This window comes from Neofelis nebulosa, chromosome 2, assembly GCF_028018385.1.
Source record: "Neofelis nebulosa isolate mNeoNeb1 chromosome 2, mNeoNeb1.pri, whole genome shotgun sequence".
NCBI lineage: Eukaryota > Metazoa > Chordata > Mammalia > Carnivora > Felidae > Neofelis > Neofelis nebulosa.
The window spans coordinates 43,687,565-43,713,137 of record NC_080783.1 but is presented as its reverse complement, the minus strand read 5'-3'; the positions used below and the strand labels follow the sequence as shown (position 1 = coordinate 43,713,137).

The 25,573-nt window shown below is 41.5% G+C and overlaps 1 protein-coding gene across 4 annotated transcripts in view; it reads left to right on the top strand.

Annotated features, from left to right (window-relative positions):
- The window catches only part of MYO1B (myosin IB), a 189,540-nt gene that overhangs the window by 85,758 nt on the left and 78,209 nt on the right, over nt 1-25,573 (top strand). For all 4 annotated transcript variants that reach the window (XM_058710880.1, XM_058710897.1, XM_058710887.1 and 1 more), the window contains exons 4-6: nt 917-1,011; nt 17,863-17,967; nt 22,167-22,213. In XM_058710880.1, the coding sequence (XP_058566863.1) occupies nt 917-1,011; nt 17,863-17,967; nt 22,167-22,213 (247 nt within the window). The remainder of the gene's footprint in view (nt 1-916; nt 1,012-17,862; nt 17,968-22,166; nt 22,214-25,573) is intronic.

Sequence of the window (25,573 nt, the reverse complement as noted above, 5' to 3'; positions counted from 1 at the left end):
AATTATTTCTCAGTTAAGGGCGCCTGGGTGGCTCAGTCAGATGAGCGTCTGACTCTTGGTATGAGCTCAGGTCATGGTCTCACTTGATCGTGAGATCAAGCCCCGCATCGGGCTCTGCACTGACAGTGTGGAGCCTGCTTGGGCTTCTCTCTGCCCCTCCCCTGCTCATGCTCTCTCTCAGAATAAAAAAGTAAACATTAAAAAAAAAAGAAACCCAAACAATTATTTTTCATTTAGCTGGAGGGGGCAAATTTTACCTTATTTATAAATTTTGAGGCAAGGAAGATCAACCTGGGGACTGGCCTGGTCTTGATAGGGGGCCCTGTTGTCAGCACAGGGCCCTGTGAGGAGCTTGAGGGCCTAGGACTGGAGCAGACCCCTGGCCGACCCATGGTCCTTCTTGCCTCTGGTGGGCATTATAGTTTGTTATCTGTTTGTGAAGGCAGTAGTTCTGTATTTAGCTCAATGATGGTAATATCAGCCATTTGGCATTTGATAGAACTTTTTCTAACATTCGAAAAAATTTTTTTGAAATTCCAGTGTATTGTCCTGAAAACCGCTGCATCATCCAGTGTTGGGCATGTGATGCGACATTTTCTTCTTGGTTCTCTGAATTGCCAAGATTTTAATAAAATGAACCATAAGTATCACATGTGGGTTAAATAAAGCATATCTTTAGAGGACGGTAAGTCAGTACCACTTTGTTTACTAGAGGATGTGAAGGAAAAGGGACCATGGGCCACAAGGATGGATGGGTTTATTTATTTCCTTCAAGAATTTGAAGGAAATAAAATCTGACGTCTCGGCTTTCTATCTGCAGCATATCAGTGTCCTTTAAAGAGCCTCTAGTTACATCTCATAAACACATGAATAATGAGCTGAATTTTAAGGACTTCTCTCCCATTCTCCCCTACAGCTTTGCCCTGTCAGATGAAGCATACAGGTCCCTAAGAGATCAAGATAAAGACCAATGTATTCTCATTACCGGGGAAAGCGGAGCAGGAAAAACAGGTAAGGCCAGCCCCAGCCTACCTTCCTTTCTCCTCTGTAGAAGGTCAGTGCTGCACAGATGATGGTATAGCAAAGAGGGCGGGGGCCTCATTAGCATGAAGCTGCACCGGGCCACTGTGACCGCTCCTTTGTGGGAGGCTGCTGATTCGGATCATGGAATGTTCTCTGGGAAGGACTTACCCCATCTCTCACATGACGAAACAGGTACCTGTCAAAGGGATTTCAACCAATATGGGAGTCTGTTTCTGGATTCTGGATCTTCTGGTGCAGTCTGAGCGCTTCAGGGTCTCTTACCTTTCCCGTAAGACACCAGACCTGTGAAGTCTTACCACTTCTGAGGAATGACAAATTGTTTGGGCTTTGGGAGACCACAGGCATATCTTATCTCTGCTAAAGAGTGAGGAGGGAAGGCACCAGAAAGATGCTTAATTTCACTCTAGAATAAAGTCTTTGAAGCCTAACGAATTGAGTATTTCTATATATTTTTACATTTATTTCTTTATTTAAGTGTTTGTTTACTTTTGAGAGAGAGAGAGAGAGCATCAGCTGGGGAGGGGCAGAGAGAGGGAGACAGAGAATCCAAAGCAGGCTCTGCATTATCAGTGCAAAGCCCAGTGTGGGGCTTGAACTCATGAACTGTGATATCATGCCCTGTGCCGAAGTCAGATGCTCAACCCTACTGAGCCCCAAGATTTTTCTATATACTGTTAGATGGATTGGCACCTTTCCATAAAACAAACCCTCGAGTGGAGAGATTGTGCTGTTTTTCATGTGCTTTTAATAAAATTTGTATGATTGGGCGCCTGGGTGGCGCAGTCGGTTAAGCGTCCGACTTCAGCCAGGTCACGATCTCGCGGTCCGTGAGTTCGAGCCCCGCGTCAGGCTCTGGGCTGATGGCTCGGAGCCTGGAGCCTGTTTCCGATTCTGTGTCTCCCTCTCTCTCTGCCCCTCCCCCGTTCATGCTCTGTCTCTCTCTGTCCCAAAAATAAATAAAAAACATTAAAAAAAAAAAAATTAAAAAAAAAATAAAATTTGTATGATTGATGTTCTCGAGTGAAAAGTGATTTCACACATGATGCCCAGCCACCTGGAAAAGGTCCGAAAGAGCTGTGCTCTCTGAGTCCAGACTGGGACAGGTTGAAACTGCTGTTGTCAGTGAGCTTCTCTGATGGAAGTGCTAAGCCCTGAAGAAGGAGAATGGTGAGGGAGATGGTATTTTCACGATTTTATCTGTAAAATGTTCTTGTTTTATACACAAGATTCTGATGATTCTACTAGTTTGCCAGAGTGGGATTTAAATGTTTGTACTTTGCTTGGCTATGAAGTGATTAGATTAGCATACTTTGAGTCTCTGATTATTAAGAAAGTTGCCCATGGATATTTCAGTCAACTGACTGAAATGAGCCCCTCCTAAGATGTGAGCCTTTAAAGTCTCACTATCGGCTCTGAGAGGGCTTTCCTTTCTGCACCTGTTCCTTCCTCCGCTCTCTTTAGGAGTATTCCCTCCCTGCCCCCAGTGTAGATAAGTGTATCCAACTACCTAGAGTACTTTAGAGAGATAGCAAGTACACACTTCCTTTGCAAGGTTCTAGGCCCTGGATGGGCAGAAATAGGAAAAGACTGGCATGTAAGAAGGTAAAGTAACAGAAGACCCAGTCTCGTATGGTTAGAAAGGATTATAGGTGTAGACTACCTACTGTAGGGTCCTTCCCATAGAACTGCCAAGCTCCTTGTTTTATTTTCTTTTTTTGTTTTTTAAGTTTTTTAAATGTTTATTTAATTTTGAAGGGGAGGGAGAGAGAGAGCGCATGCGCACAAGCAAAGGAGGGGCAGAGAGAGAGAGAGAGAGAAACAGAGGATCTGAAGCAGGCTCTGCATTGGCAGCAGAAAGCCCCATGCAGGGCTTGAACTCATGAACCGTGAGATTATGACCTGAGCCCAAGACAGATGCTTAACCAACTGAGCCACCCAGGCTCCCCCAAACTCCCTTGTTTTGTGGTGATGGAGGGATCACTGCTTTGTTTGGTTTTTAATTTTTTTTATTGTTTGTTTATTTTAGAGAGAGAGACAGAGCATGAGCAGGGGATGGGCAGATAGAGAGGGAGACAGAGAATCCGAAGCAGGCTCCAGGCTGAGCTGTCTGCACAGAGCCCGATGCGGAGCTCGAACCCACTAACCATGAGATCATGACCTGAGCCGAAGTTGGATGCTTAACTGACTGAGCCACCTCGAGGACTCACTGCTTCGTAAAGCAACCTGCTAAATTTGTCATACAGATTCAGCTATCACAAGTTCTTTCTCACCTAGATTTGAATTCTGCCTCTACCTAGTGGCCTTAACTCTGCAGTCTGGAACCTTCCCAAATTAGTGTACTTTCTTTTCTACAGGACAGTCATTCGGTTATTTGAAGTCATCCATCATAGCTTGCTAGGTCTAAACATCCTTGGCCTTCAAAAATTTCCTGTGTGATGCACATTCATTTACTCATTCATCCAGGAAGTAATTTTTGAGTACCTTAAAGGAATACTAATAAGGTGAAAGTACTGTACTAAGTACTAGTGACACGTTGGTGAGCCAGACACCATCCTTGTCCTTATTGAATTTGTAATCTAGTGCAGGAGATAGACAATAGCACTCTGTTACATGTGCATGTACACAAGTATGGGTACTGTATATACTGTATATGTTGCATGTGTACATGTAGTATAGAAAAGGAAAAGTACGGGGTACTTATAAGAGCATATAATACGATCAGATCTCATTCTCAAAACCCTCACTATCATGGTCATATTATTCTGGAATGTTCCCTGTTTGTCAGTATGCCTCATAAAATTACATCCCAAGGAGAGAAATAAACCGAATAAATACTTCAAGCTTGGTCTTGGTTATGGGGGAAACTGTTACCTCTCTTAATATGGACACCAGGCTTCTGTTAATATAATATAGTGTATGTATTGAGTCTTACCAGTCTTCCCATCAGGCAAGATACTGTAGGTTTCTTGTATGTCAGCTTCTGGTAGGTCAGATGTGCTCAATCTAGTGTTGTCCAACAGAGTTATTTTAAGCTTACTGATAGAATCTTTATTTTTATAAATTTAGACCATTGTTAATAGCCTCTTGTGAAACTGACAAATTCTGATTCTGTTCCCTCCCGTAGAACCACTGCCATGCCACTGGGTAATAAGGGTGGCTGTCCCACATAAGTATTTCCATTGTGCTGGGCATTGTGCTTTAGTGTGTTACACATAGAAGTATTCTTCTTACCCCCATTTTTATCATGGGGAAATTGAGCCACACAAAGGTTAACCAAGTTGCCCAAACTTCCCAGTGAGTAAATGGCAGAGATGAGATTTTGAGCACAAGTAGTATATATAGCTCTAGAGTCCCCACTTTTCTTAGCCAGTTCAGCCTGCTTTAACAGCATACCATAGACAGGGTGGCCTAAACAACAGATATTTCATTTTCTTTCTTTCTTTCTTTTTTAATGTTTATTTAGTTTTGAGAGAGTGAGAGAGCAGGGAAGGGGCAGAGAGAGAGGGAGCTATAGAATCTGAAGCAGCTCCACGCGCCAAGTTGTCAGCAGAGTCTGATGCAGGGCTCGTACCCACGAACTGCCAGATCATGACCTGAGCCGAAGTCAAGACACTTAACCTACTGAGCCACCCAGGAGCCCCCAGACATTTATTTTTAAGTCGTGGAGGCTGGGATGTCCAAGATCAAGGTTCCTGCTGATTTGGTTCCTGGTGAGAACCTTCTATCTGTTTCCTCACATGGGAGATGGAGATGGTGGGAGAGGGGGAGGGAGAAAGGGAGGGAAGGAGGGGGGGGAGGGAGGAAGGGAGGGAGGGTGAGAGAGAGAGAGAGAGAGAGAGAGGAACACTAATCCCAGAGCACCTGGGTGACTCAGTTGGTTGAGCGTCTAACTCTTGGTTTCGGCTCAGGTCATGGTCTTGCAGTTTGTGGGATGGAGCCCTGCGTTGGGCTGTACTCTGGCAGCAAGGAGTCTGCTTGGGATTCTCTCTCTCTCTCTCTCTCTCTCTCTCTCTCTCTCTCCCTGTCTCTCTCTCCATCCCTCCCTTCCTTCCTCCCTCTCTCCCTCTCCTTCTCCCTCCCCTCTCTCTCTGACCCCTCTCCTGCTCTCCCACACACGTGTGCTGTCTCTCAAAATAAATAAATAAACTTACAAAAAAAAAAAAAAAAAAAAGAACACTAATCCCATCATTGGGAGTTTTTGAGCTTTTGAGGAACCTCTGTACTGTTCTCCATAGTGGTTGTACCAATTTACATCCCCTCCAAGGGTGCAAGGGTTTCCTTTTCATCACATTTTCTCCCAACGCTTGTTGTCTCTTGCTTTTCTTCATTTTGGCCGTTCTAACAAGTGCGAGGTGATAATTTTGTAACTCTGAATTGGAATTTTGAATTACATTCTTGAATTGGAATTTTGAATTACATTGCCCTGATAATTAGTGATGTTGACTACATCCTCAGGTCCTTGGTAGCCATTTGAATATCTTATGTGGGAAAATATCTATTCAAGTCCTTTGCCTATTTTTAATCAGATCATAATTATTATTTATTGCTATTGAGTTGTAGGAGTTAGTTACATATTTTAGATACATGATCAGATACATGATTTGCCAAGTATTTCATGCATTTTGTAGATTGCGTTTTCTCATCGATTGTTTCTTTGGCTCTGCAGAAGCTTTTTTGTTTGACGTAGTCCCACTTGTGTGGTTTTGTTTTTGCTGTCTGTGCTTTGCATGTCATAGCCAAGACAATATCAAAGGGCTAAGACCAATATCAAAGGGCTTTTTCCGTATGTTTTCTTGTAGCATTTTTATGGCTTAAGATCTTATATTTAAGTCTTTAGTCCATTTTGAGTTACTTTTTGTGAGTGGGATAAGATAAGGGTTCAGTTTTATTCTTTTGCATGTGAATATCCAATTTTGCTGGCACCATTTATTGAAAAGACTGTCTTTTCCCCATTGAGTATTCTTGGCTCCCTTGTTAAATATTAGTTGACTGAACATACATGGCTTTGTTTCTGGGCTCTCTATTCTGTTTCTTTGGTTTATGTGTCTTCAAAAAAAATTTTTTTTAATGTTTATTCATTTTTGAGAGAGAGAGAGAGAGAGAGACAGAGTGTGAGGGAGGGAGGGGCAGAGAGAGGGACACAGAATCTGAAGCAGGCTCCAGGCTCTGAGCTGTCAGCACAGGGCCTGACGCGGGGCTCAAACTCACAAACCATGAGATCATGACCTGAGTTGAAGTCAGACGTTCAACCAACTGAGCCACCCTGACGACTCTTTGTGTCTGTTTTTATGCAAGTACCATACTATTTTGATCACTATAGCTTTGTAGTGTGGTTTGAAATCAGGAATTGTAATGCCTCCAGGTTTGTTCTTCTTTCTGAAGATTGCTTTTGCTATTTGTGGTCTCTTGTGTAGTTCCATATGAATTTCAGGGTTGCTTTTCCTTTTTCTGTGAAAAATGCTATTGGAATTTTGATAGGGATTATGTTGAATCTATAGATTACTTTGGGTAGTATGGGCATTTTAATACTATTAATTCTTCCAGTGCACGAACACAGGATATTTTTCCATTTATTGTGTCTTCTTTAATTTTCTTTCATCAATGTCTTATGTTTTCAGTGAAGAGATCATTCACCTCTTTGGTTAAATTTTTCCTAAGTATTCTGTTGTTTTTGATGCTCTTGGGAATGGGGTTGTTTTATTTCTTTTTCAGATACTTTGTTGTTAGCATAAAGAAACACAACTGATTTTTGTATGTTTATCTTATATCCTACAACTTCACTGACTTAGTTTATTATAACCTTTTTTTTTATGGCATCTTTAGAGTTTTCCGTATATAAGATCATGTCATCTACAAAGAGACAATTCTACCTCTTTCTTTCTGATTCTGGTGTCTTTGATTTCTTTTCCTTGCCTAATTCCCCTGGCTAGGACTTCTACTACTATGTTGAATAGGAGTGGTGAGGGTGGGCAGCCTTGTCTTGGGCCTCATCTCAGAGGAAAAGCTTTCAACCTGTCACCATTGAGTAGGATATTAGCTGTGTGCATGTCATTTACGGCCTTTATTATGTTGAGGTACATTCCTTCTATACCCAGTTAGTTGAGAGTTTTTATCATGAAACGATATTGAATTTCGTCAAATGCTTTTATGCGTCTCTTGAGATGATCGGATGATTTTTATCTTCTTATTCTATTAATGTGATGTATCACATTTATTGATTTGCATATGTTTGAACCAATCTTGCATCTCAGTGATGAATACCACTTGATGATGGTGTGTGATCCTTTTCACAAGCTGTTTAATTCAGTTTGGTAGTATTTTGCTGAGAATTTTGGCATCTGTATTCATCAGGGATATTGATCTGCAGTTTCCTTGTGGTATCTGGCTTTGGTATCAGGGTAATGCTGGCCTTGTAAAATGAGTTTGGAAGTTATCTCTTGAGTGTGTTGGAAGAGTGAGAGGGATTGGTGTTAATTCTCCCCTAAACGTTTAGTAGAATTCATTAGTGAAACCATCTGATTTGGGGTTTTTCTTTTGGGGGGAGGTTTTTGATTATTGATTCAATCTTATTTGATAGTAATCTGTTTACATTTTCTATTTTTTATGATTCAGTCTTGGTAGTTTGCATGTTTCTAGGACTTATCCTTTTCTTCTAGGTTGTCCAGTTTGTTGGCATGTAACTGTTCAGAGTACTGTCTCTTCAGGTTCTTTGTATTTACATGATATTTGTTGAATGTCTCCTCTTTCATTTATAATTGTACTTATTTGAGTCCTCTTTTTTCTTGGTTAATTTAGCTAAAGGTTTGTCAATTTGCTTTATCTTTTCAAAGAACCAGCTCTTAGTTTTATTAATCTTTTGTGATGTTCCAATTCTGTGTTTCATTTATTTCTGTTCTAGTATGTATTATTTCCTTCCTTCTGCTAACTTTGAGCTTAGTTTGTTCTTTTTCTGCTTCCTTGAGGTATAATATTAGGTTTATTTGAGGTCTTTATTCTTGTATGCACTTGTGACTATAAACTTTCCTCTTAAAAGTTGCTTCTCAAAAGTTTTGGTATATTGTTTTTCTGTTTTCATTTGTCTCAAGGTATTTTTTATATAAAAATTTTTAATGGTTTCTGTTGCACTAAAATAAATGTCAAATCCAGTGTGCTTGTTAAGGTTCTGTGTGATCTTGTCCCTACCTACTTCTGCACCTTTCTCTCATGCTTTTCTCCTTTTTGGTAATTGCACCTTGTGCTACTTTTTGTTAAAAATTTTGCTCTGTATTATATATAGATAGTATTATGGGGCACCTGGGTGGCTCAGTCTGTTAAGCGTCTGACTTCAGCTCAGGTCATGATCTTGCGGTTCGTGGGTTTGAGCCCCGCTTTGGGCTCTGTGCTGGCAGCTCAGAGCCTGGGGCCTGCTTTAGATTCTGTGTCTCCCTCTCTCTCTGCCCCTCCCCTACTCATGCTCTGTCTCTCAAAAATGAATAAATGTTAAAAAAAAGTTTTTTATATATAGACAGTATTTCATTATTTAGTGTCCCATCCATTTTTGGATCATTCATCTGAATCTCTGGGTATGGGCTCTTAAACCTCTATTTGCTCAGAAGTTTGTGAGGTCTTTGTTCAGAACTCTTTCTTTACAGTAGGTACTTTAAGAGGACACTGGTGTCTTGGGAGAAAGTGTTTGCCTCTTTTCTATCACTAAGCAGTTCTTTCTTATGAAACAATTTAATTCTTAGAAGCAGTACAGCTTCTTGTTTGTTTCCAAGTTGACCAATGAAAATGGTAGCAAGGCAAGTTAAAAACTATGCCTCTTGACAGAAAGCATTTGTATCGGTGGTGTATCTCATGCCGCCTGCCCCTTCCCCCAGTCCTTTTGACTGTATCTACAAGCCTACTCACTTCACACCTTTCTTTATATTTAAGTGTGAAGGAGGAAGAGATGAAAATATTCCTAAGCCTATTAATTTTTTTTAAGTTTTTACTCATTCTTCATCGTGACTAAAGATACATTTTTTGAGGGTCTGATTGTATCACTTTGTTCCTAAGTGAGTCATCAGAAGTGGGTTGTGGTCATTGGTTTGATTGGTGTTGGCCACGTCTTCATCTTCGCTGGAACACACATTCCATGAAGACAGCGCATCTGCTAATTAGCCATGTCAGCGTATGACCTTCTCCTCAGAGTGTCGTAAACTGCACTGCTCCCTCCTGGAGAAAGATTCTATCGCCTGGTGGGCTCGTGTGTCTTCCTTATTGAAAAACAAAGTGGAGGTTGCTGGTACTATTTGAGAGGATTGGTGTTCATCCTTTTCTGAGAAAAACAAAAATGCCTCATTCCTCCAGGGGAAATCTAGTGGCGTGGAGTTCATTCTTCTTTTCTGTAGTTTTCTCTTCTCTTGATATTTTTTTAAATTAATAACTTGTCCTTTTGGTTTCAATATCGCATTCGCCACTTGGAATCCTTTTCTCCCAATTGTCTTCCCTAGATTTAGTCCTTCCTTGGATCCCTTTGTTCTCTGTCATAAGAATAGACAGCTGCTTGTCAGGGCCTTTGCTTTTCCCCTCCAGTGGGGCCATTCTGTTTATAATAGAATAAAGCATTCTGGGTACTGCTTTGAGTGGGAATCTGGAGGAGGGTACCATACACATGCTAGGACAGCGCTTCTCAAACCCTCTACCGTGGAACACCAGTCTCTCTCCTTCCCAAATCTCTTCCTGACTGATGCCAGAAAAAGGAAATAAAGGTATGGAAGAACCAATCTCTAATTTTTTTTTTTTTTTTAGCTTAAACAGGCAAAATGAATCACCAAATTGCTGTAAAAACTTATGAGAGCCTACTCTCATGTGCAGACTGGTAACAGTCCATGGAACAACCAACTTTCAGTAGCATGGGGTTTTGGATCATACTTTGGGTAGTACTGCCTAGAGGTCGTTTGATACGTTTGTCTCCATTTTGATCCGCTGTGATTCCTGGACCCTGTGATGCTTTGGTTTTCCATTATCACTAAACCTCCTAGTGCCAGGAGGTAGACCCTACTCCTGAGAGTTGCTGTTTTTCTTTTCTTTTATTTTCTTAAAGTTTGTTTATTTTGAGAAAGACGGAAACAGCATGAGTGGGGGAGGGGCAGAGAGAGAGGGACAGCGAGAGAACCCCAAGCAGGCTTCACACTGTCAGCATAGAGCCTGATGCCGGCTTGAACCCACAAAGCTGTGAGATTGTGACGGAGCTGAAACCAAGAGTTGGACGCCTAACCAACTGAGCCACCCAGGCATCCCAAGAGTTGCTGTTTTTAAATATCCACTCAACTATGCTCTTTGGTAGCTGCTAACAAGTTCTTCCTTTTCATTTCTAGATCCCAGCAGCATCTCCTACCTCTGTCCCCAGGGACATATTGTGCTTTGCTTACTTATTCCATTTTTTCCTACTTTTCTTTCATTTTGAAAGCAGTGATACAAAAATTGCTTCAAATTTTATCTAGGTTTTAGTTGTCATTAGACTATACGTTCCAGTAAAGTATAGAATTTATGTATTAATTAATGTCTGTTTCATGGAGATTACTTTCGGGAAAATGAAATGATGGAAAATAATACAGAGATTGCAGCATGGTAGTGTGAGGAATTTGGGGAGGGGGTTTAGTTATGTGGGGAAGAGGGATGCCAGGCTGTTTTTGAAATGTCACATCATCTTATCCACTAAAATTGTTTCTGAGTACACAGTCACTAAAAATTTTGTTACTAATTAAATGAAAGAAGAAGAGAACTAATATTTATTGAGGGCCCAGAGTGTGCTATGTGCTTTATACGTAGTGTCTGTTTTCAGTAAGAATCTTTACTTGACAGCTTATACAGAAGTACCCTGCAGTATCAGAGGGCTTAGTTTATAAGAAGTAATTAATTTAACGAGGTTATAAACCCCCTTGGCAGATGATGATGTTATTGGGCTTAAGCATCGGGCACACTCTTATGCTGCATGATTATATAATGTGGGCACTCAGGGAGAGGCGTGAACTCTGAGTCCTTTGGGGCCCTATTTAATTCATTACTGCTGTGCTAAATAAAAAATTCATCATGCCTCATAAAAGTGCCCAAGTATTTCTAGGCAGTGAACTCAGAATTCACTACCGTGAATACAGATAGTTTATGGAGAATCATTCAAGCCCTGATAGGGGGCAGGGGGACAGAACATGAAGGAATCATCGTAACTACATTTTTCAAAGACATCAAAATGAATCTGTGGGCCTAAGAAGATGATCCTGATGTGAGAAAACATTATGAATTATTTGGTTTCTAATTTTACAGTTACATTGGTTTCTAGGAACTCTCTAGCTGTCTGCTAAAAGAGTTATGGAGCCTGCCTTGCTCATTAAGACCTTTGGTTCTGAACCCCAAATGACCTTGTACTACTTTGCATCTCTTTACAGAGATATCACATCGAAGCAGAATAGCTGAGCAAACAGAAACCCCAAATACAGTGAGCTTTTGTTTTTGTTTCTTCCCCATGTGAGAAAGGCCTCTCTCGATCCATGTTTTATATGAATTATCAGAGATCTTGTGGCCAACTCTCAGAAGCAAAGCCACTTGTATACATAGTTGTATTTCAATAAAACATGGCCTGTCATGACTCCTCTTAGAGTAAAGGCTGCGTTTCTCATTGCAAGACCCATGCGTTGTGTCCCATGCTTGGAACAGTTTGCGGTTGCCCGTCTGGTTAGTTTGGATATGCTGCAGCTGGGTCATTTGACAGCATTGCAGACAGATGACTGCCAAGAAGGGTGTTCCTCCGTGTTGCAGCATCCTTGTTTCATTGTGCACAAGGGTGGCCTCGTTGACTTGGGGAGTCTTACTGTTGAAGTCCCTGGGCCAGCAGACCTATGTAAGCTCAGTCCCTAGAAAAACTTGGGTATCCTAGCCAAGGAGATAGAGAGGTATAGGAGCAGATAAATCTGTCAGTTTTTTTGTGTGTGTGAATGTGTGGCTCTCTCTGTTTGCTGTATGTGTACGTGTTATATGATCTATATGTGACACCGATGGTGTTGCGTGTGCAATGAACGGATACACGGATACCTGTTAATTCCTGGATGAATTTAGGAGAAATTCTGGGAAGAAAACCCAGAATAAGCCTTGCTTATATTCATACCTTAAAAAAAATAGTTTTTAATGTTTATTTATTTTTGAGAGAGAGAGACAGAGCGTGAATGGGGGAGGGTAGAGAGAGAGGGAGACACAGAGTCTGAAACAGGCTCCAGGCTCTGAGCTTTCGGCACAGAGCCTGACACGGGGGTCGAACTCACAAGCCGTGAGATCATGACCTGAGCCGAAGTCAGATGCTTAGCCAACTGAGCCACCCAGGTGCCCCATAATCTTTATTTATTTTTGAGAGAGAGAGAGAGAGAGAGAGAGAGAGAGAGAGAGAGAGAGACACGGAGTGCAAGTGGGGGAGGAACAGAGAGAGAGACACACACACAGAATCCAAAGCAGACTTCAGACTCTGAGCTGTCAGCACAGAGCGCAACGTGGGGCTTGAACTCACAAGCCGTGAGATCATGACCTGAGCTGAAGTCAGAGGCTTAACCGACTGAGCCAACCAGGTGCCCCCATACTTTTTTTTTCATGATACAGTGACTGAGTCCACGGGAGCTTGCTGTGAACATGCCCCGGTTTTGATGTTCTGGTGCAAATGTCTTTCATTGAAATGTTTGTGTTTCCCTTCTCATTCACCTACTGCTACTTCACGATGCTTTTGTTCATAAAAATATTACTATATAATTATTATGTAATAATTGCCTAATAACATATAATATATATGGTTCATAACCTTTTGCAAGGTACCAGAGAATACCGAGGTAAATTAGTTATCATGTGTTTCTTATCAGGAATTTAAAATGCCCAGAATCATAAACTGTCTTCTGTAACCCCTTTACATTGTTTGTCGAAATGAATTTTGATCTGGATCAAAATGTTGTAGGCCATTTTCCCATTAGTGCAGAGTGTCTATTAAGCCCTAGATGTTCTACCATTTTCTGGTGAGAAGAAATTTTTACTTTGAAGACTCAGTATTTTGTTTGTCTGACTGTTGATGAATTTTAGGGTTCAAGTTACATTCAAACATATATATGTACATAAATTTATATATGAGTGAAAGAAAATGATGAGCTGAGAATTGATTCTAAGCAAATGCTGTTATGTTTTGCCAGTTTTAAATGCCAGTGTACTCAGGGCTAAAATAGCAGTGCTTTTAGAATTTTGAGTACACGTGAAGAATATACCTTTTTGTCTCAAATAGAATCATTTTATATTTTTACAGTATACATGAAAGGCATTGTTGTTAGTATGATTACTGGATTAAAGTATCCACAGTCTGTGTTTCTTTGGAAAATGCTTATAATTTTATGCTGTGATTGCCAAGGTCATGGTTAGTTGGTTTCCGTTAACAGTCAACGTAACTCAAAAACTAGACTTTGAAATGCAGAAGATGATAATTCTTGATTCTTAGAAATCTATTTCATTCATAGAGGTTATTGCAGCAAGTTTTGATTTGGGTAAATATCTAAATACGTGAATGAAGATATAAATTTATTTGAACTTTAGCACAGAGGGGCCAAAGGGAAATGAAGCAGAAAGCTTCATGAGATGACTCTTATTTCCTGTTTCCAGCATGGTGAAATATTATGAGAACAGTCTTCTAAATGATGTTGGAGCTTGCAACTTCTCCTTACTGTTCTACTTAATTCTCTAAAGTAGTGAGTAGCTCATGAACTACTTAAGTTAAAGAGCAAGTATTATGTCAGGAAAAGAAATTATAAGTGTTGTCTCTGTGAGATCATGAGACTGTTTAAAGAAAACTACTCTTAATCCTGGCTTCCAGAAATGAATTATTAAAATAAGCCCAGTATTAGATTTCCTGAAGATAGTGAAGAACTGAATGTACAAACTTTTTTTTAACAATTTAGGAATAAGTATCCTTGAACAGTATTTAAAAATTGTATTTGAATTACTTACATAGAGTCAGTAAAGGTAATTCCTAATTTCAGTGAAGTTAACTCATCTTTGTATCTCAGTAGATATTGTGAGTTTATATGCAGTTCAACAGCTAGCTAATGTAAGTCCAATTCAGATTCCGAAAGATCTACATCTTGTACCGTTTTTTAACAGATTTGACTCTGAGAAAACTTGATTCTGTTTCATACTAGCCGTTAAAAATTCTCTGAGAGGCCAAGTCAATTACAACAGCCACCAGACAGATTTGATTCTTGGTTGATTCCCACCCTCCCCTCCCCATCCAGCATTTTGTTCCTTAGAGTCCATCCTGGACCAGAACAGGATTTCTAGAGAATTTGGTGTGGTCATGTATCTGAAGTTTGAGGTTTGGCTGCAGTGAGGTCCATAATCATTGGAATAAGCAAAACAGCTTAGCCTGGACTTCTGATATTTATTGTCAGTTTACCTAAAAGGAAACTTACCTTTTCACCTAAAATATGTTTATGTATGTGTGTGTGTCTAAGTGTAGTTGCCACTATCTGAGAGGTTTTGTGCCTGTGAATGTTTTTAGTCTTCTAATAGTATACTAAGTCGAAAGGCCGGAAATTCTTGCCAAGAAAGAATATAGTAACCTATGTGAGGGTGTAGGTGAGTATGGGGAATGAAGGTAACACTGAGAAAGCAGAATGATGAGAAAGCAAGCCTGGAGGTGAGTTGCTTCCGAGGCCGGTACAGAGCTGGGACACGTGGGCAATTCAGGAGAGGTGGCCCCGAGTTGGAGACCTGTCGGCACCGGATGTCAGGAATTTATTGGGAGGGCAGCGTCACTTGAACTTGAAAGCCGGAGAGTCTAGAAAGAAAATCCCCTGATGGGACCAGAAAAAGAGTTCTAGTTTGGACTGATGGGCGGAGGGAATTGTGGCACCAGAAGTCAGAGGACATGTGATAACATATAAACCCATTGTCCATGTATAATTCCCCAGCTTTTAGAGACTTAAACCCCGAGAACAGTGGGAAATGCGGTTCGGGAACTTCACACAGTGGACAGTGTGTGAAGGAAGGGACCCTGCCCTTTGGAGGAAGGTAATCGCAAAGATGAAGAGACTGGCATTTCTTGGTTACAGTCCCTAAAAGGAGACAACAGAAATCAGTCATCACAGACCACTGGAGAATCTATTTGGACCCATTTTCTTTACCCAGAAAGCAAATTCTGGGAATTTGGGAGTTAAGGAAGACTTAACTCCGACCATCGCAGAAGTCCCCAGCCTCCCATGTCATTTCTCAGGGCTCCACGAGATCCTTTAACTTTCCTACAACCCTACTTGCTCGTACTCCGTGAGCAGTCACCTTAGGCCTTGAGAGCTTTGTATGATCTGCATAGATTCTTCGTGCTCAGTGGCTCTGTTAGTCACTGCTTTTGGGTTGCTCTAAAACCCTAAAGCAAGTGTTGGCAATGTGCCCAAGGTGGCATTCCACTTGTTCATTTATTACCTCGTGGTGGGGAGTGGGACTGGAAGCCACCTGCCTGTCATAGTGTGAGAAATGACAGTGTTGACATTTGCCCCCTTACACACCTGAGGGCACAGGTATCGTCACTCACACCTGAGGAAGGCTTCTTGCTCTTGGACAGTGGCACCAGTGCACAGACTTCAGAGAAAGCAAGATTTGGGCGACTGGTCTTCTAACCTCAACTGCCCAAATGAGGGTGTGTGTTGAATTCTGCTGACAATTAATAGTTGAGCTGTTCCCAGACCTTGGTATGGAAAATCAGAATGAGGACAGCTCAGTGAGAAACAGATTCCATGGTAAACCAGTTTGGAAAACGTAGCATTCAAGATCCTTCTCCAGAATTCCACAATGCACATGATCCTCTGATAAACCCTTTAAAAAGAAACCCATTTCACTTCCTCTAATTCACTGTGACTCTAAATTCAGTTGACTTTGGACCTCATTTCCCCTGAATATCTATTAATGTTCCTTGGCACACAGCATTAAAAGATCAGGTTCTGGGAGGCAGATGCTGGGAGGGCCCACAGGCTGATAGGTAGACACCAAAGAATAAAACCACCGAAAACAAATCTTGTCCTCCTTTGAGCTAAGAAACCTTCGTGTGCCTCAGGTAGCCAGCTTCTTTTGGCAGTTTACCTTTCAGAGTTACGAGTGAAATCTATGAATACAACTGTGCCCTGAAAAAGCTATCTTTCTTGTTACCAAATCCTTACATTAGCTGCTTAGGGTTTTTGTTTTTTAATGCTTATTTATTTATTTTTAAGGGAGAGAGGGAGCATGAATGGGAGAGGGGCAGAGAGAGAATCCTAAGTAGTGTCCACACTGTCAGTGCAGAGCCTGACACGGGGCTTGATCCCATGAACTGCGAGATCCTGACCTGAGCTGAAACCAAGAGTCGGACTCTTAATGAACTGAGCCATCCAGGCGCCCCTAGCTGGTTAGTGTTTTAACCGAGTTGAAGAGTCATTAATTTAGTCTAGTTGTGAGCAGACCAGTCGGATTTGGAAATATTTTGGGGGAGAACAGTTCTTTTAAACTTTGAAAATACTTTTGTGGGGCGCCTGGGTGGCTCAGTTGGTTGAGCGTCCGACTTCATGATCTCACAGCTCATGAATTTGAGCCCCACGTCGGGCTCTGTGCTGACACCTCAGAGCCTGGAGCCTGCTTCTGATTCTGTGTCTCCCTCTCTCTCTGTCCCTCTCCCCTTCATGTTCTCTTTCTCTCAAAAATAAATAAACGTTAAAAAAAAAAGTACTTTTGTAAAGCTACCAAGTTATTTTTGAGTTGAATTACTGTGTATGATAAGTCATCGTGTATAAATGATTGCTTTGAGAAGATAGTTCTGACATGTTGTTGGCTGTATTACTCAGCAAAATTTTCTTCTTCCTGGTGATAACCTTTAAGCACAGTTCCTATTATATCTGAATTAATGACATGTCATTGAATAGAAAGCACAGATGTTTTATTATTTTTTAGTTTTTACATTTTTTGTTTTTATTTAAAATCAGTGTTAACATACAGTGTAATGTTAGTTTCAGGAGTACAGTACAAGGATTCAGCATTTCCATATAACACCCCGTGCTCATCACAGCATGTGCCCTCCTTAATCCCCATCACCCATTTTACCCATCCCCCAGCCTCCCCTCTGGTAACCAACAGTTTTTTATCTATAGTTAGAAGTCTGTTTCTTGGTTTTCCTCTTTCTTATTTCCCCCTATGATCATTTGCTTTGTTTCTTAAATTCCACATATGAGTGAAATCATGTGGTGTTTGTCATTCTCTGACTTATTTCACTTAGCATTATACTCTCTAGCTCCATCCATGTTGTTGCAGATGGCAAGATCTCATTCTTTTTTATAGCTGAATGTATATTCATTCATCAGTTAATGGACATTTGGGCTCTTTCCATAATTTGGCTCTTGTTGATATTTGCTATAAACGTCAGGGTTCCTGTATCCCTCCGAATCAATATTTTTATATCCTTTGCGTAAATTCCTAGTAGTGCAGTTGGATCATAGGATAGTTCTATTTTTATCTTTTTGAGGAACCTCCATACTGTTTTCCAGAGTGGCTGCACCAGTTTGCATTCCCACCGACAGTGTAAGAGGGTTCCTTTCTCCGCATCCTTGCCAGCACCTGTTGTTTCCTGTGTTATTAATTTTAGTCCTTCTGACCGGTGAAAAGCACCCATATTTTAAAATATTTCCAAAACATTATTTACTTCCAGGTATAAAGACATTCTGACACATTATTAGTGGGTCTTCTACCCCCAATTTCCTTCCTCCAAAAATTTTTTTTACAGATTTCTGCTTAATTTACAAATATGGTTTGTTTCTTTCGCAGAGGCCAGCAAGCTTGTTATGTCCTACGTAGCAGCAGTTTGTGGAAAAGGAGCAGAAGTGAACCAAGTCAAAGAACAGCTTTTACAGTCCAATCCAGTCCTGGAAGGTAGGATTTCCTGTGTACACTGGGTCAGTGTGACTTGAACAGTAGATCCAGCCTGCAGGGCCCTTCAGGTACCTGGTGGGCTGGGAGGTGGGCTGCAGGGGAAGAGGAAGGAAGAGATTCAGGCCCTGACCTGCCAAGCAAGTGAGCTGTGTCCTAAGAACTCTTGCCTTCAGGTGCTTCCAGGAGAAAACCGTTCACTCATCCCAAAGGAGCTTTTCCACTTACAGTCACTTTTTTCCATTTCAATTTTTATTTGACTCACTTTGACTTTGCCTAAAAATAATCAACTGATGTTTGCATTTGATTTGATGGCTAGGAAAAACTTGGTGAAAAAGAGCAGCGTGAGCACAGTGCTATTTTATCATTCAGGATAGCATACATGAATGCTTGTTTCTTTTGTTAGAAAGACTGTGCCAGAGAAACAGCTAAAGAATAGTTTTTTTTGAGGGTCACAGAAAGTCTAAACCTGACTTTAGAGTTCAGATTCTATGGTTGGCCATCTGTGTTAGTCAGGTTGGGCTGCCATAACAAAATACCAAAGGCTGGGTGGCTTAAATGACAGGAATTTATTTCTGGACTTCAGGAAGCTCAGAAGTCCAAGATCAAGGTGCTGGCAAAGTAGGCCACTTGGCTTACAGGTGGCCACCATCTTGTTCTGTGCTCATATAACCTTTTCCTTGTGTGTGGCTGTTGGGGGCAGGGACCCTGGCTGGCTCTTGACCTCATCTAACCCTAAATACTTTCCAAAGGCCCCAGCTCCAAATACATTCACATTGAGGGTTAGGGCTTCAACATAAAAATATACATACATTTAGCTCATGCAACCATCAGAAAAAGCCAGAGGTGAGCCCCTAATGCCATGGAAGTTGGCATAAAACATAGGTATAAACCATTCTTTGCTTTGGAAACAATAAATCAGTCTTTCCCTATTGATGGCAAGCCCTTAATGTTGCTTTATATTGTAAGCATGTCTTTGTTGTCACTTAATACAGTTGTTGGGATAGAATAGGGTTTCTCAACCTCATTTGGGACTGGATCAGTCTCTACTATGGAATGCTGTCCTGTGCATTCACTGGAAGACGTTTAGCTGCATCCCTGGCCTCTACCCACTAGGTGCCAGGATCACCTCTGCCCCCATTCATTGCCATTGAAAATGTCTCCAGACATTACCAAATGTCACCTGGCAGGGAAGGGTCAGAACCATGCCTGGTTAAAATCTTTGGTCTAGAAGAGTAGGTTGGCTCGACTCTTTGTTCAAAGTCATGGAGGGTCAAGGCTTAACAGGGATTAAAGCAGAGCTGCTTTGGGGTGAGTCGGATACCCCCTCCCCAGAGTGGAGGGACAGAACCTTGCCTGTTGTCTTTATTTCCTAGACCCAGCCCCTCCTTCCTGCTTTATTCCAAGGAGATACCAGGCATCTTTATCCCTGCAGAAAGTGAAATAAGACTACTGAAAATACTTTAGCCTGTGAAAAGCAAAGGCTGAAACATCTATTCCATTGTCACCGACCTTTCTTCCTCGTCAGTACCTTAATGAATAAAGAAGCTATTATAGAAAGTGCTGTTATCTTCATTTTATTTGGCTTTCTGTTTACTTTGTCTTTTGCTTTTAAGTGAGAGTGATATACATGTATTTCTGTATTTGTTTACTTTAAGAATGCTGTGATATAAAGGAGAAGCACTGTGGAATGCTCTAGCTTGCATCTGTGATTAGAATCTGACCCTTTATTTGATGGTATTTGGAACTAGGCCCCAGCGCAGGAAATGGAAGAAATGTCTGCTGTGGGCATGTATTATCTTTTATGGGAATGCTTTACTTTTTAACTGGAACTGCTACTGTAAATGAACATTTCAAACAATGAACTTAAAAAAACAATTGAGGAATGTGTCTCAAGTGTTCTATAATGAAACACTTGTTTTTGATCCTGTGGCTCACAATAAAAGACCTTAGTGTTTAGCGCTGTGTGTGCAACTCAGATTTGTTTGATGAAAAGATGGTTTTATGGTGTGCAAATGGCGCCCTGAATAAAGTTTTTTTGAAGCAATTCCTTCACTTGCCCTTGACCTTCAGACCACAATAAACTGTCCTTTATACATCAGCATCTCAAGTTGGACTTTGGGCTATGCAAGTTAGTTAACTTGGCAGGCCTACATGTTCACACCCACCAGGAAGACCAGCCTGTGCAAACATGAACGATGTCATGGTCTTCATGACAACTAGAGCAGAGCTCTGCATTTTCAAGGTTGCATTTATGAATGCCTCTCAGCTGGTGGTAGACATGGATAATGATGCGATTCTCTTCAGTTAGCATCCTCTTTGGAGTATTTCCTGTGTGCAGGTTTCCCCGCTCAGTAGAGCATCTCAGCTTATTTTCTACTGAAGAGAGAACTTGGCATCTGGGACCTGCCAGGCGGTTCCCGCCCCAAGCAGAATCTCTGATACAAAGAACTTTCCCTGTGTTGACTTTGTACATTTTGTCTTAAGTGAGCAGGAACCAACTATTTTTAAAAAATCAAAAACCTGAAAAAGCCAGCTAACATGAAATAGAACTCATCAGGTTTGGTTATTGAATATCCCAAGTGAACTTCGACTTTATTATTTTTTTAAATGTTTATTTTTGAGGGAGAGAGAGAGAGAGAGAGAGAGCGAGCCAGAATGAGTGGGGGAGGGGCAGAGAGAGAGAGAGAGAGAGAGAGAGAGAGGGAGACAAAGAATCCGAAGCAGACTCCGGGCTGTCAATATAGAGCTGATGCAGAGCTCGAACTTGTGAATCGTGAGATCATGATCCAAGCTGAAGTCGGACGCTTAACTGACTGAGCCACCCAGGCGCCCCCAAATGAACTTCAACCTTAAACACAGGTCTGCACCTAGATCGTGTGACTGCTTTCAAAACTTGGATCAGCTTTTAACTCTTAATAATCATTTGAGCTCTTGTTACTCTTTTCTTCCCTCCCTTTAATTTAATGCACTTATGGGGGCGTTTCCAGGGATTTGATGCCTGGCCTCTTAATCCAAAGATGTGTTTCGGGTTGCCATCTCACTGTGTGCTCTTCAGTCCTTGCTAGCTGCAGTGGGCCCATGGATCCTCGTAATAGCCTGGGGGTGGGAGTGGGGGTAGTAATGGTAGAAATGCAGAATTTCATGCCTACCTCCAGGCCCATTTAACAGGATCCGCAGGTGCCTGTTTGCACGTTGAGGTTTGAGGTACACTGCTGGGCTTCCAGAGCGTCAAAGTGGGATCCCTCTGCTCTTACACCTTATATTTATCCCATGTCATCCTCAGATTAATTTGCCCCTCCCTTGTGCGCAAGCTTGGTGAAACACCCCTTTCTCCTTATGACACTATGAGCCAGAGGTATTGAACAGGATCATTCTGTGCCTGAGCGGCATCAGCCTGTGGTTCTTACACTTATGTGCCTTCATTTTCTTAAAAGGGACCCCTATGGGAGGTTGGGCTCCACACAGCAGCTAATGTTGGAACAGACTTGGATTCTGCGTTATGGGCCAGTTTGGTGTTTTTTCTTTTCTGGAAAGTTTTACTTAGGTCTGATGGATGTGGACTAATGAAACTATGTAGCATTTTTAGCCTATTGGAAATGATGTTAGTTTCCAAATCTCTTACTCTTTCTGTGTTTCACAGTTATATATGTAATCACATTGAAATAGATTTGTTTTAAAATTAATGAAAATTCAAGTTTATTGTGCTTTTTTTCCATCTGGGAACCTCATCAAGTTCCCCAGAACCTTTGATAATATTACGTAGATGTCTCTGAAATAACCTTATTCACCGATGAAAATAGTGGAAGAGAATACAAGCCATTTTTGCCAGCCACTCAATTGACTGCTCTCAAAGCGGTAAAGGTATTGAATTATACAGGATTACGGTTATAGTAATATTTGAAAAAATTCCATGAATCAGAGAAATGACTCTCTTTTTTCTGTGAACTTATGATAAGAGATGGTAGATATAACAACTTCTTTTTTTTGAATCTTTTTTTTTTTTTTTTTTTTTTGACGCGTTAGCAACTTCTTAAGACTTCTGTTAAGTATGTTTCTATGGGAAGTTTGGACGGAAATGTCATGGCTACAAGTTGTATTTTCTAGGATTTATAGCTGTCAAATATTCCATTCGCTTTAAACTGCTGCTTGAAATTATTTTTCTGTCAATTTTACCCACGCATCTGTTTCTTTCTTACTAGCTTTTGGAAATGCCAAGACTGTAAGGAATGACAACTCCTCTAGATTTGTAAGTATTTGTATAAGCATAAGTGTTAACACTAATATTTAGGTCATGTATGTTTAAACAACCAGTAGATGTTTAGTGTTTCTTCTTATACACATTTGAAAAATGAGAACACCATTGCTATTGAGACACAGAAAGCTCTATAAGGCCTATTTTTGCCTTCTGGGGTTTTTCTTTTTAATTCTTTTTGGATGACAGCTATTTCTTTCATATTTTCTTTGTCTTCTATCATACAATCCCGTGGGCAATTTAAATGAGGCTATTTATTTATTTTAAGGAGGCTCTGTGCCAATGTGGGGCTCGAACTCACGACCCTAAGATCAAGAGTCGCACAGTCTACTGACTGAGCCAGCCAGGTGCCCCTAAATGAGGCTATTTAGAATAACTCTTTACTTAACTGAATTTTGATATTTAGAAATCACCATTAAGAATCAGATTAAATGAAGTAGAATGAAGGATAAACTGGGTGTCAAGCTTGTATACTCTACAGCTTTTGTCCTTTATTCAGTGGGACTGGAGAGGATGGAAGGGCGTACTAGAACTTTATAGAAGGAAGGTCATTAGGTTTGACGACCAACGGCAGGGGATGGGGAGGGGGATTGGATGGTCAAAACTGCCGCTAATGGATGTTTTGGCTTTGGCTGAGTCGGGAAATGCTAATTCCAGGAATACAAGCCTTCCTGGCCTCACGCCCCAGCACTCTGCAGCACGTACTATGCACCGCGGCCCACTGGGGTCTCTCCAGCTGTACACGTGCTGTCCTGTGTTTGATCATTATGGGGACACAGGCACTGCCTGGTGGCAGCTGGAGATACATGTTGAGTGTGATGGTGACATTTTTAAATTGGCCCCCTTTTTCTATAGTTTAGCCAACCGTATCCATTTTATAATAAAAGGTCATCTACTTTATAAGCTCTCTTCTCATATACATGGGACCATTTGGGGTGGTTTTTGTGCCTCTTTGTCGGAGACTCTTCCTGCCCTTTCTCCCCCACTACTTTTAGCCTCCTTTTTGCTTTTTTCTGGTTCCCCAGTGCTTAAGGCAAGACAGTGACCTCAGGCAGAGGTAGTTTTGATAGTGCGGAAAGTGGAAGGCTGTGGTTCCCAATTCTAGTGCCGTGAATTTTTTCCGTTGGATTAGCCCCCTTACGTTGCTAAAACTGATTGGAGCTGGGCCTTCTCCTGTTGTGGTAACATGGCTAATCTCTTTATATAAATAGAGTTAGAAGCAAAGTGTGGGCAGATAGAAGTAATTCCAATAAATCAAGCTCCCTTATGGAGGCTTTATTTTTGCTGTTTGCAAATTACACATATACATTTTTAAAAGATTTCTAAACATATTTAGTTTCAGACCATAAAAATGCAGAAAACTATATTGCTTAAAGTGTCATTACTACTTTGTGATGTTTGAAATCGAACGAAAGGCTTGGCAGGTGATTTGGCTTAATAAGTAACTTCAGAAAAATCCTATTATAATATGGGTATTAGGATATGAGATTAATACTTGATTATAGGCTAAATCATTTCATGCCCAGTTTTTAGTAATTTCTCTGCTTTGTAGCCTGTGACTTGACTAGTAATATACTGAACTCCATGTTATGATTGGATAGTAGGACTCTGCTATATTTCAAGTCCCTACTCTATATAACTGTGGCTTATGTATTATATATTTGTACTCCAAGGGAATTGCGTTTCCTTTGACCGTGTTTAATGGGTCAACCTAGAATGAACTTCTTGCTCTCTTCCCTGAGCAGTGTGATAGAAGCCGAGGTCGTGTACTTATGCATGCTTGTCGTAGCTGCCATAGTGGAGTGCTTCTCAGTGCGCCCCACCCAAGTGCCTCTAGTTGGATAGATTGAACTTCTACTAAGAAAGTGACCCAGCGTTTTTGAAAAGAGAATCACTCTTCCCAACCAAGGATTTCAGAGGAGGGAAGAGGAGTAATAGTTGAGTGTCTACTATCTGTAGAGAGCCAAGCTGGGCACTAAGAGGAGAGAATCCACAGGGTCAGGAAAATTCCATTACCAAACCTCTCATTCCGTAAGGATAGAAAAACCCATGCAACATATCCATTTGTTTGAAACCTCTGTTGTTTTTTTAAACACAGTTAAGCATAGGTCTCCCTGTATCTCCTCTTGGAGCCTTCAGACCTTTCCCTGTTGGCATCCAGAGTGACCTTTATAAACTTAAGCCTCATCACTTCCCTGCTGAAAGACCTCAGTGGCTTCCTGTTGGACCCGGAATGCAGTACAGGCTCCTCCTGGAGCTTCCCATGGCTGCCTACATCAGCCGGGGCTTGCTCCACCCTGCCCTTGCATGCCCAGCCTCGGTGGCACAGGCCCTTGTGACTGCCTGGAGTGCTAAGCGCCTTCTTGCTTAGATCTTTGCACTTGCTGGTCCTTCTGCATGATGTGCTTGTACCCAGATCATTACACAGCTGCCATCTTGTATCATTTCGATCTCACCTCAAGTGTCACTTCCATGATGCTTTTTATAGACTCTGACTTCATCCTGTTTTTGTTTTTTTCGGGCATTCATTAGTCTCTGGAATTATTTTTTTTTTAACGCTTATTTATTATTGAGAGACAGAGAGAGACAGAGCATGAGCAGGGGAGGGGCAGAGAGAGAGGGAGACACAGAATCTGAAGCAGGCTCCAGGCTCCGAGCTGTCAGCACAGAGCCCGATGCGGGGCTCGAACTCACAAACCGCGAGATCATGACCTGAGCCAAAGTCAGATGCTTAACCGACTGAGCCACCCAGGCGCCCCGTCTCTGGAATTACTGTATTCACTTTCTCTGTTTCTCTCTGATCATGGACCTTAGAGAGTAGGGGCCATGGGAGCAAGTACTCCAGCCTTCGTATTCACGGTGGTGGCCCCACAGTGCCTGGCGCCATAGTAGACACTCAGAAATCATTGATGAATAAATACCTATTTTTAAGAAGCTTATAGACTTAGTCTGAAAGAATGAACATGTCTAAACGTGTTGTGTTTACAACACAACACATAAAATAGTAAGTTTCCCATGAAAGGTACAGGTTGCATTTTATGGAAGTTCAGAATAGAGAAGCTGGAGGAGTCTGGGGCAGGGGACAGTTCTGAGTGGGCCCGTAAGATTGAAATGTGCCAAAATTGAGTAGAAAGCAGGAAGACCTGGCGGCACAGTATGGGGAAGCTGAGGGGAGAGACCAGAGAGGATCTGCACTTGTCCAAGTTAGTGGCTGGATGAGAGGGTCAGTGAAGGGAGCTGGGGGCCAAAGGCCTGGAAGGATGGGTCGGGGCCTCAATTGGAGGGCTTGGAGTTTCAGGTTCAGGTCTTGGAGGTAATTGGTTTTCTCTGAGTAGACTCATGACATGCTCATGG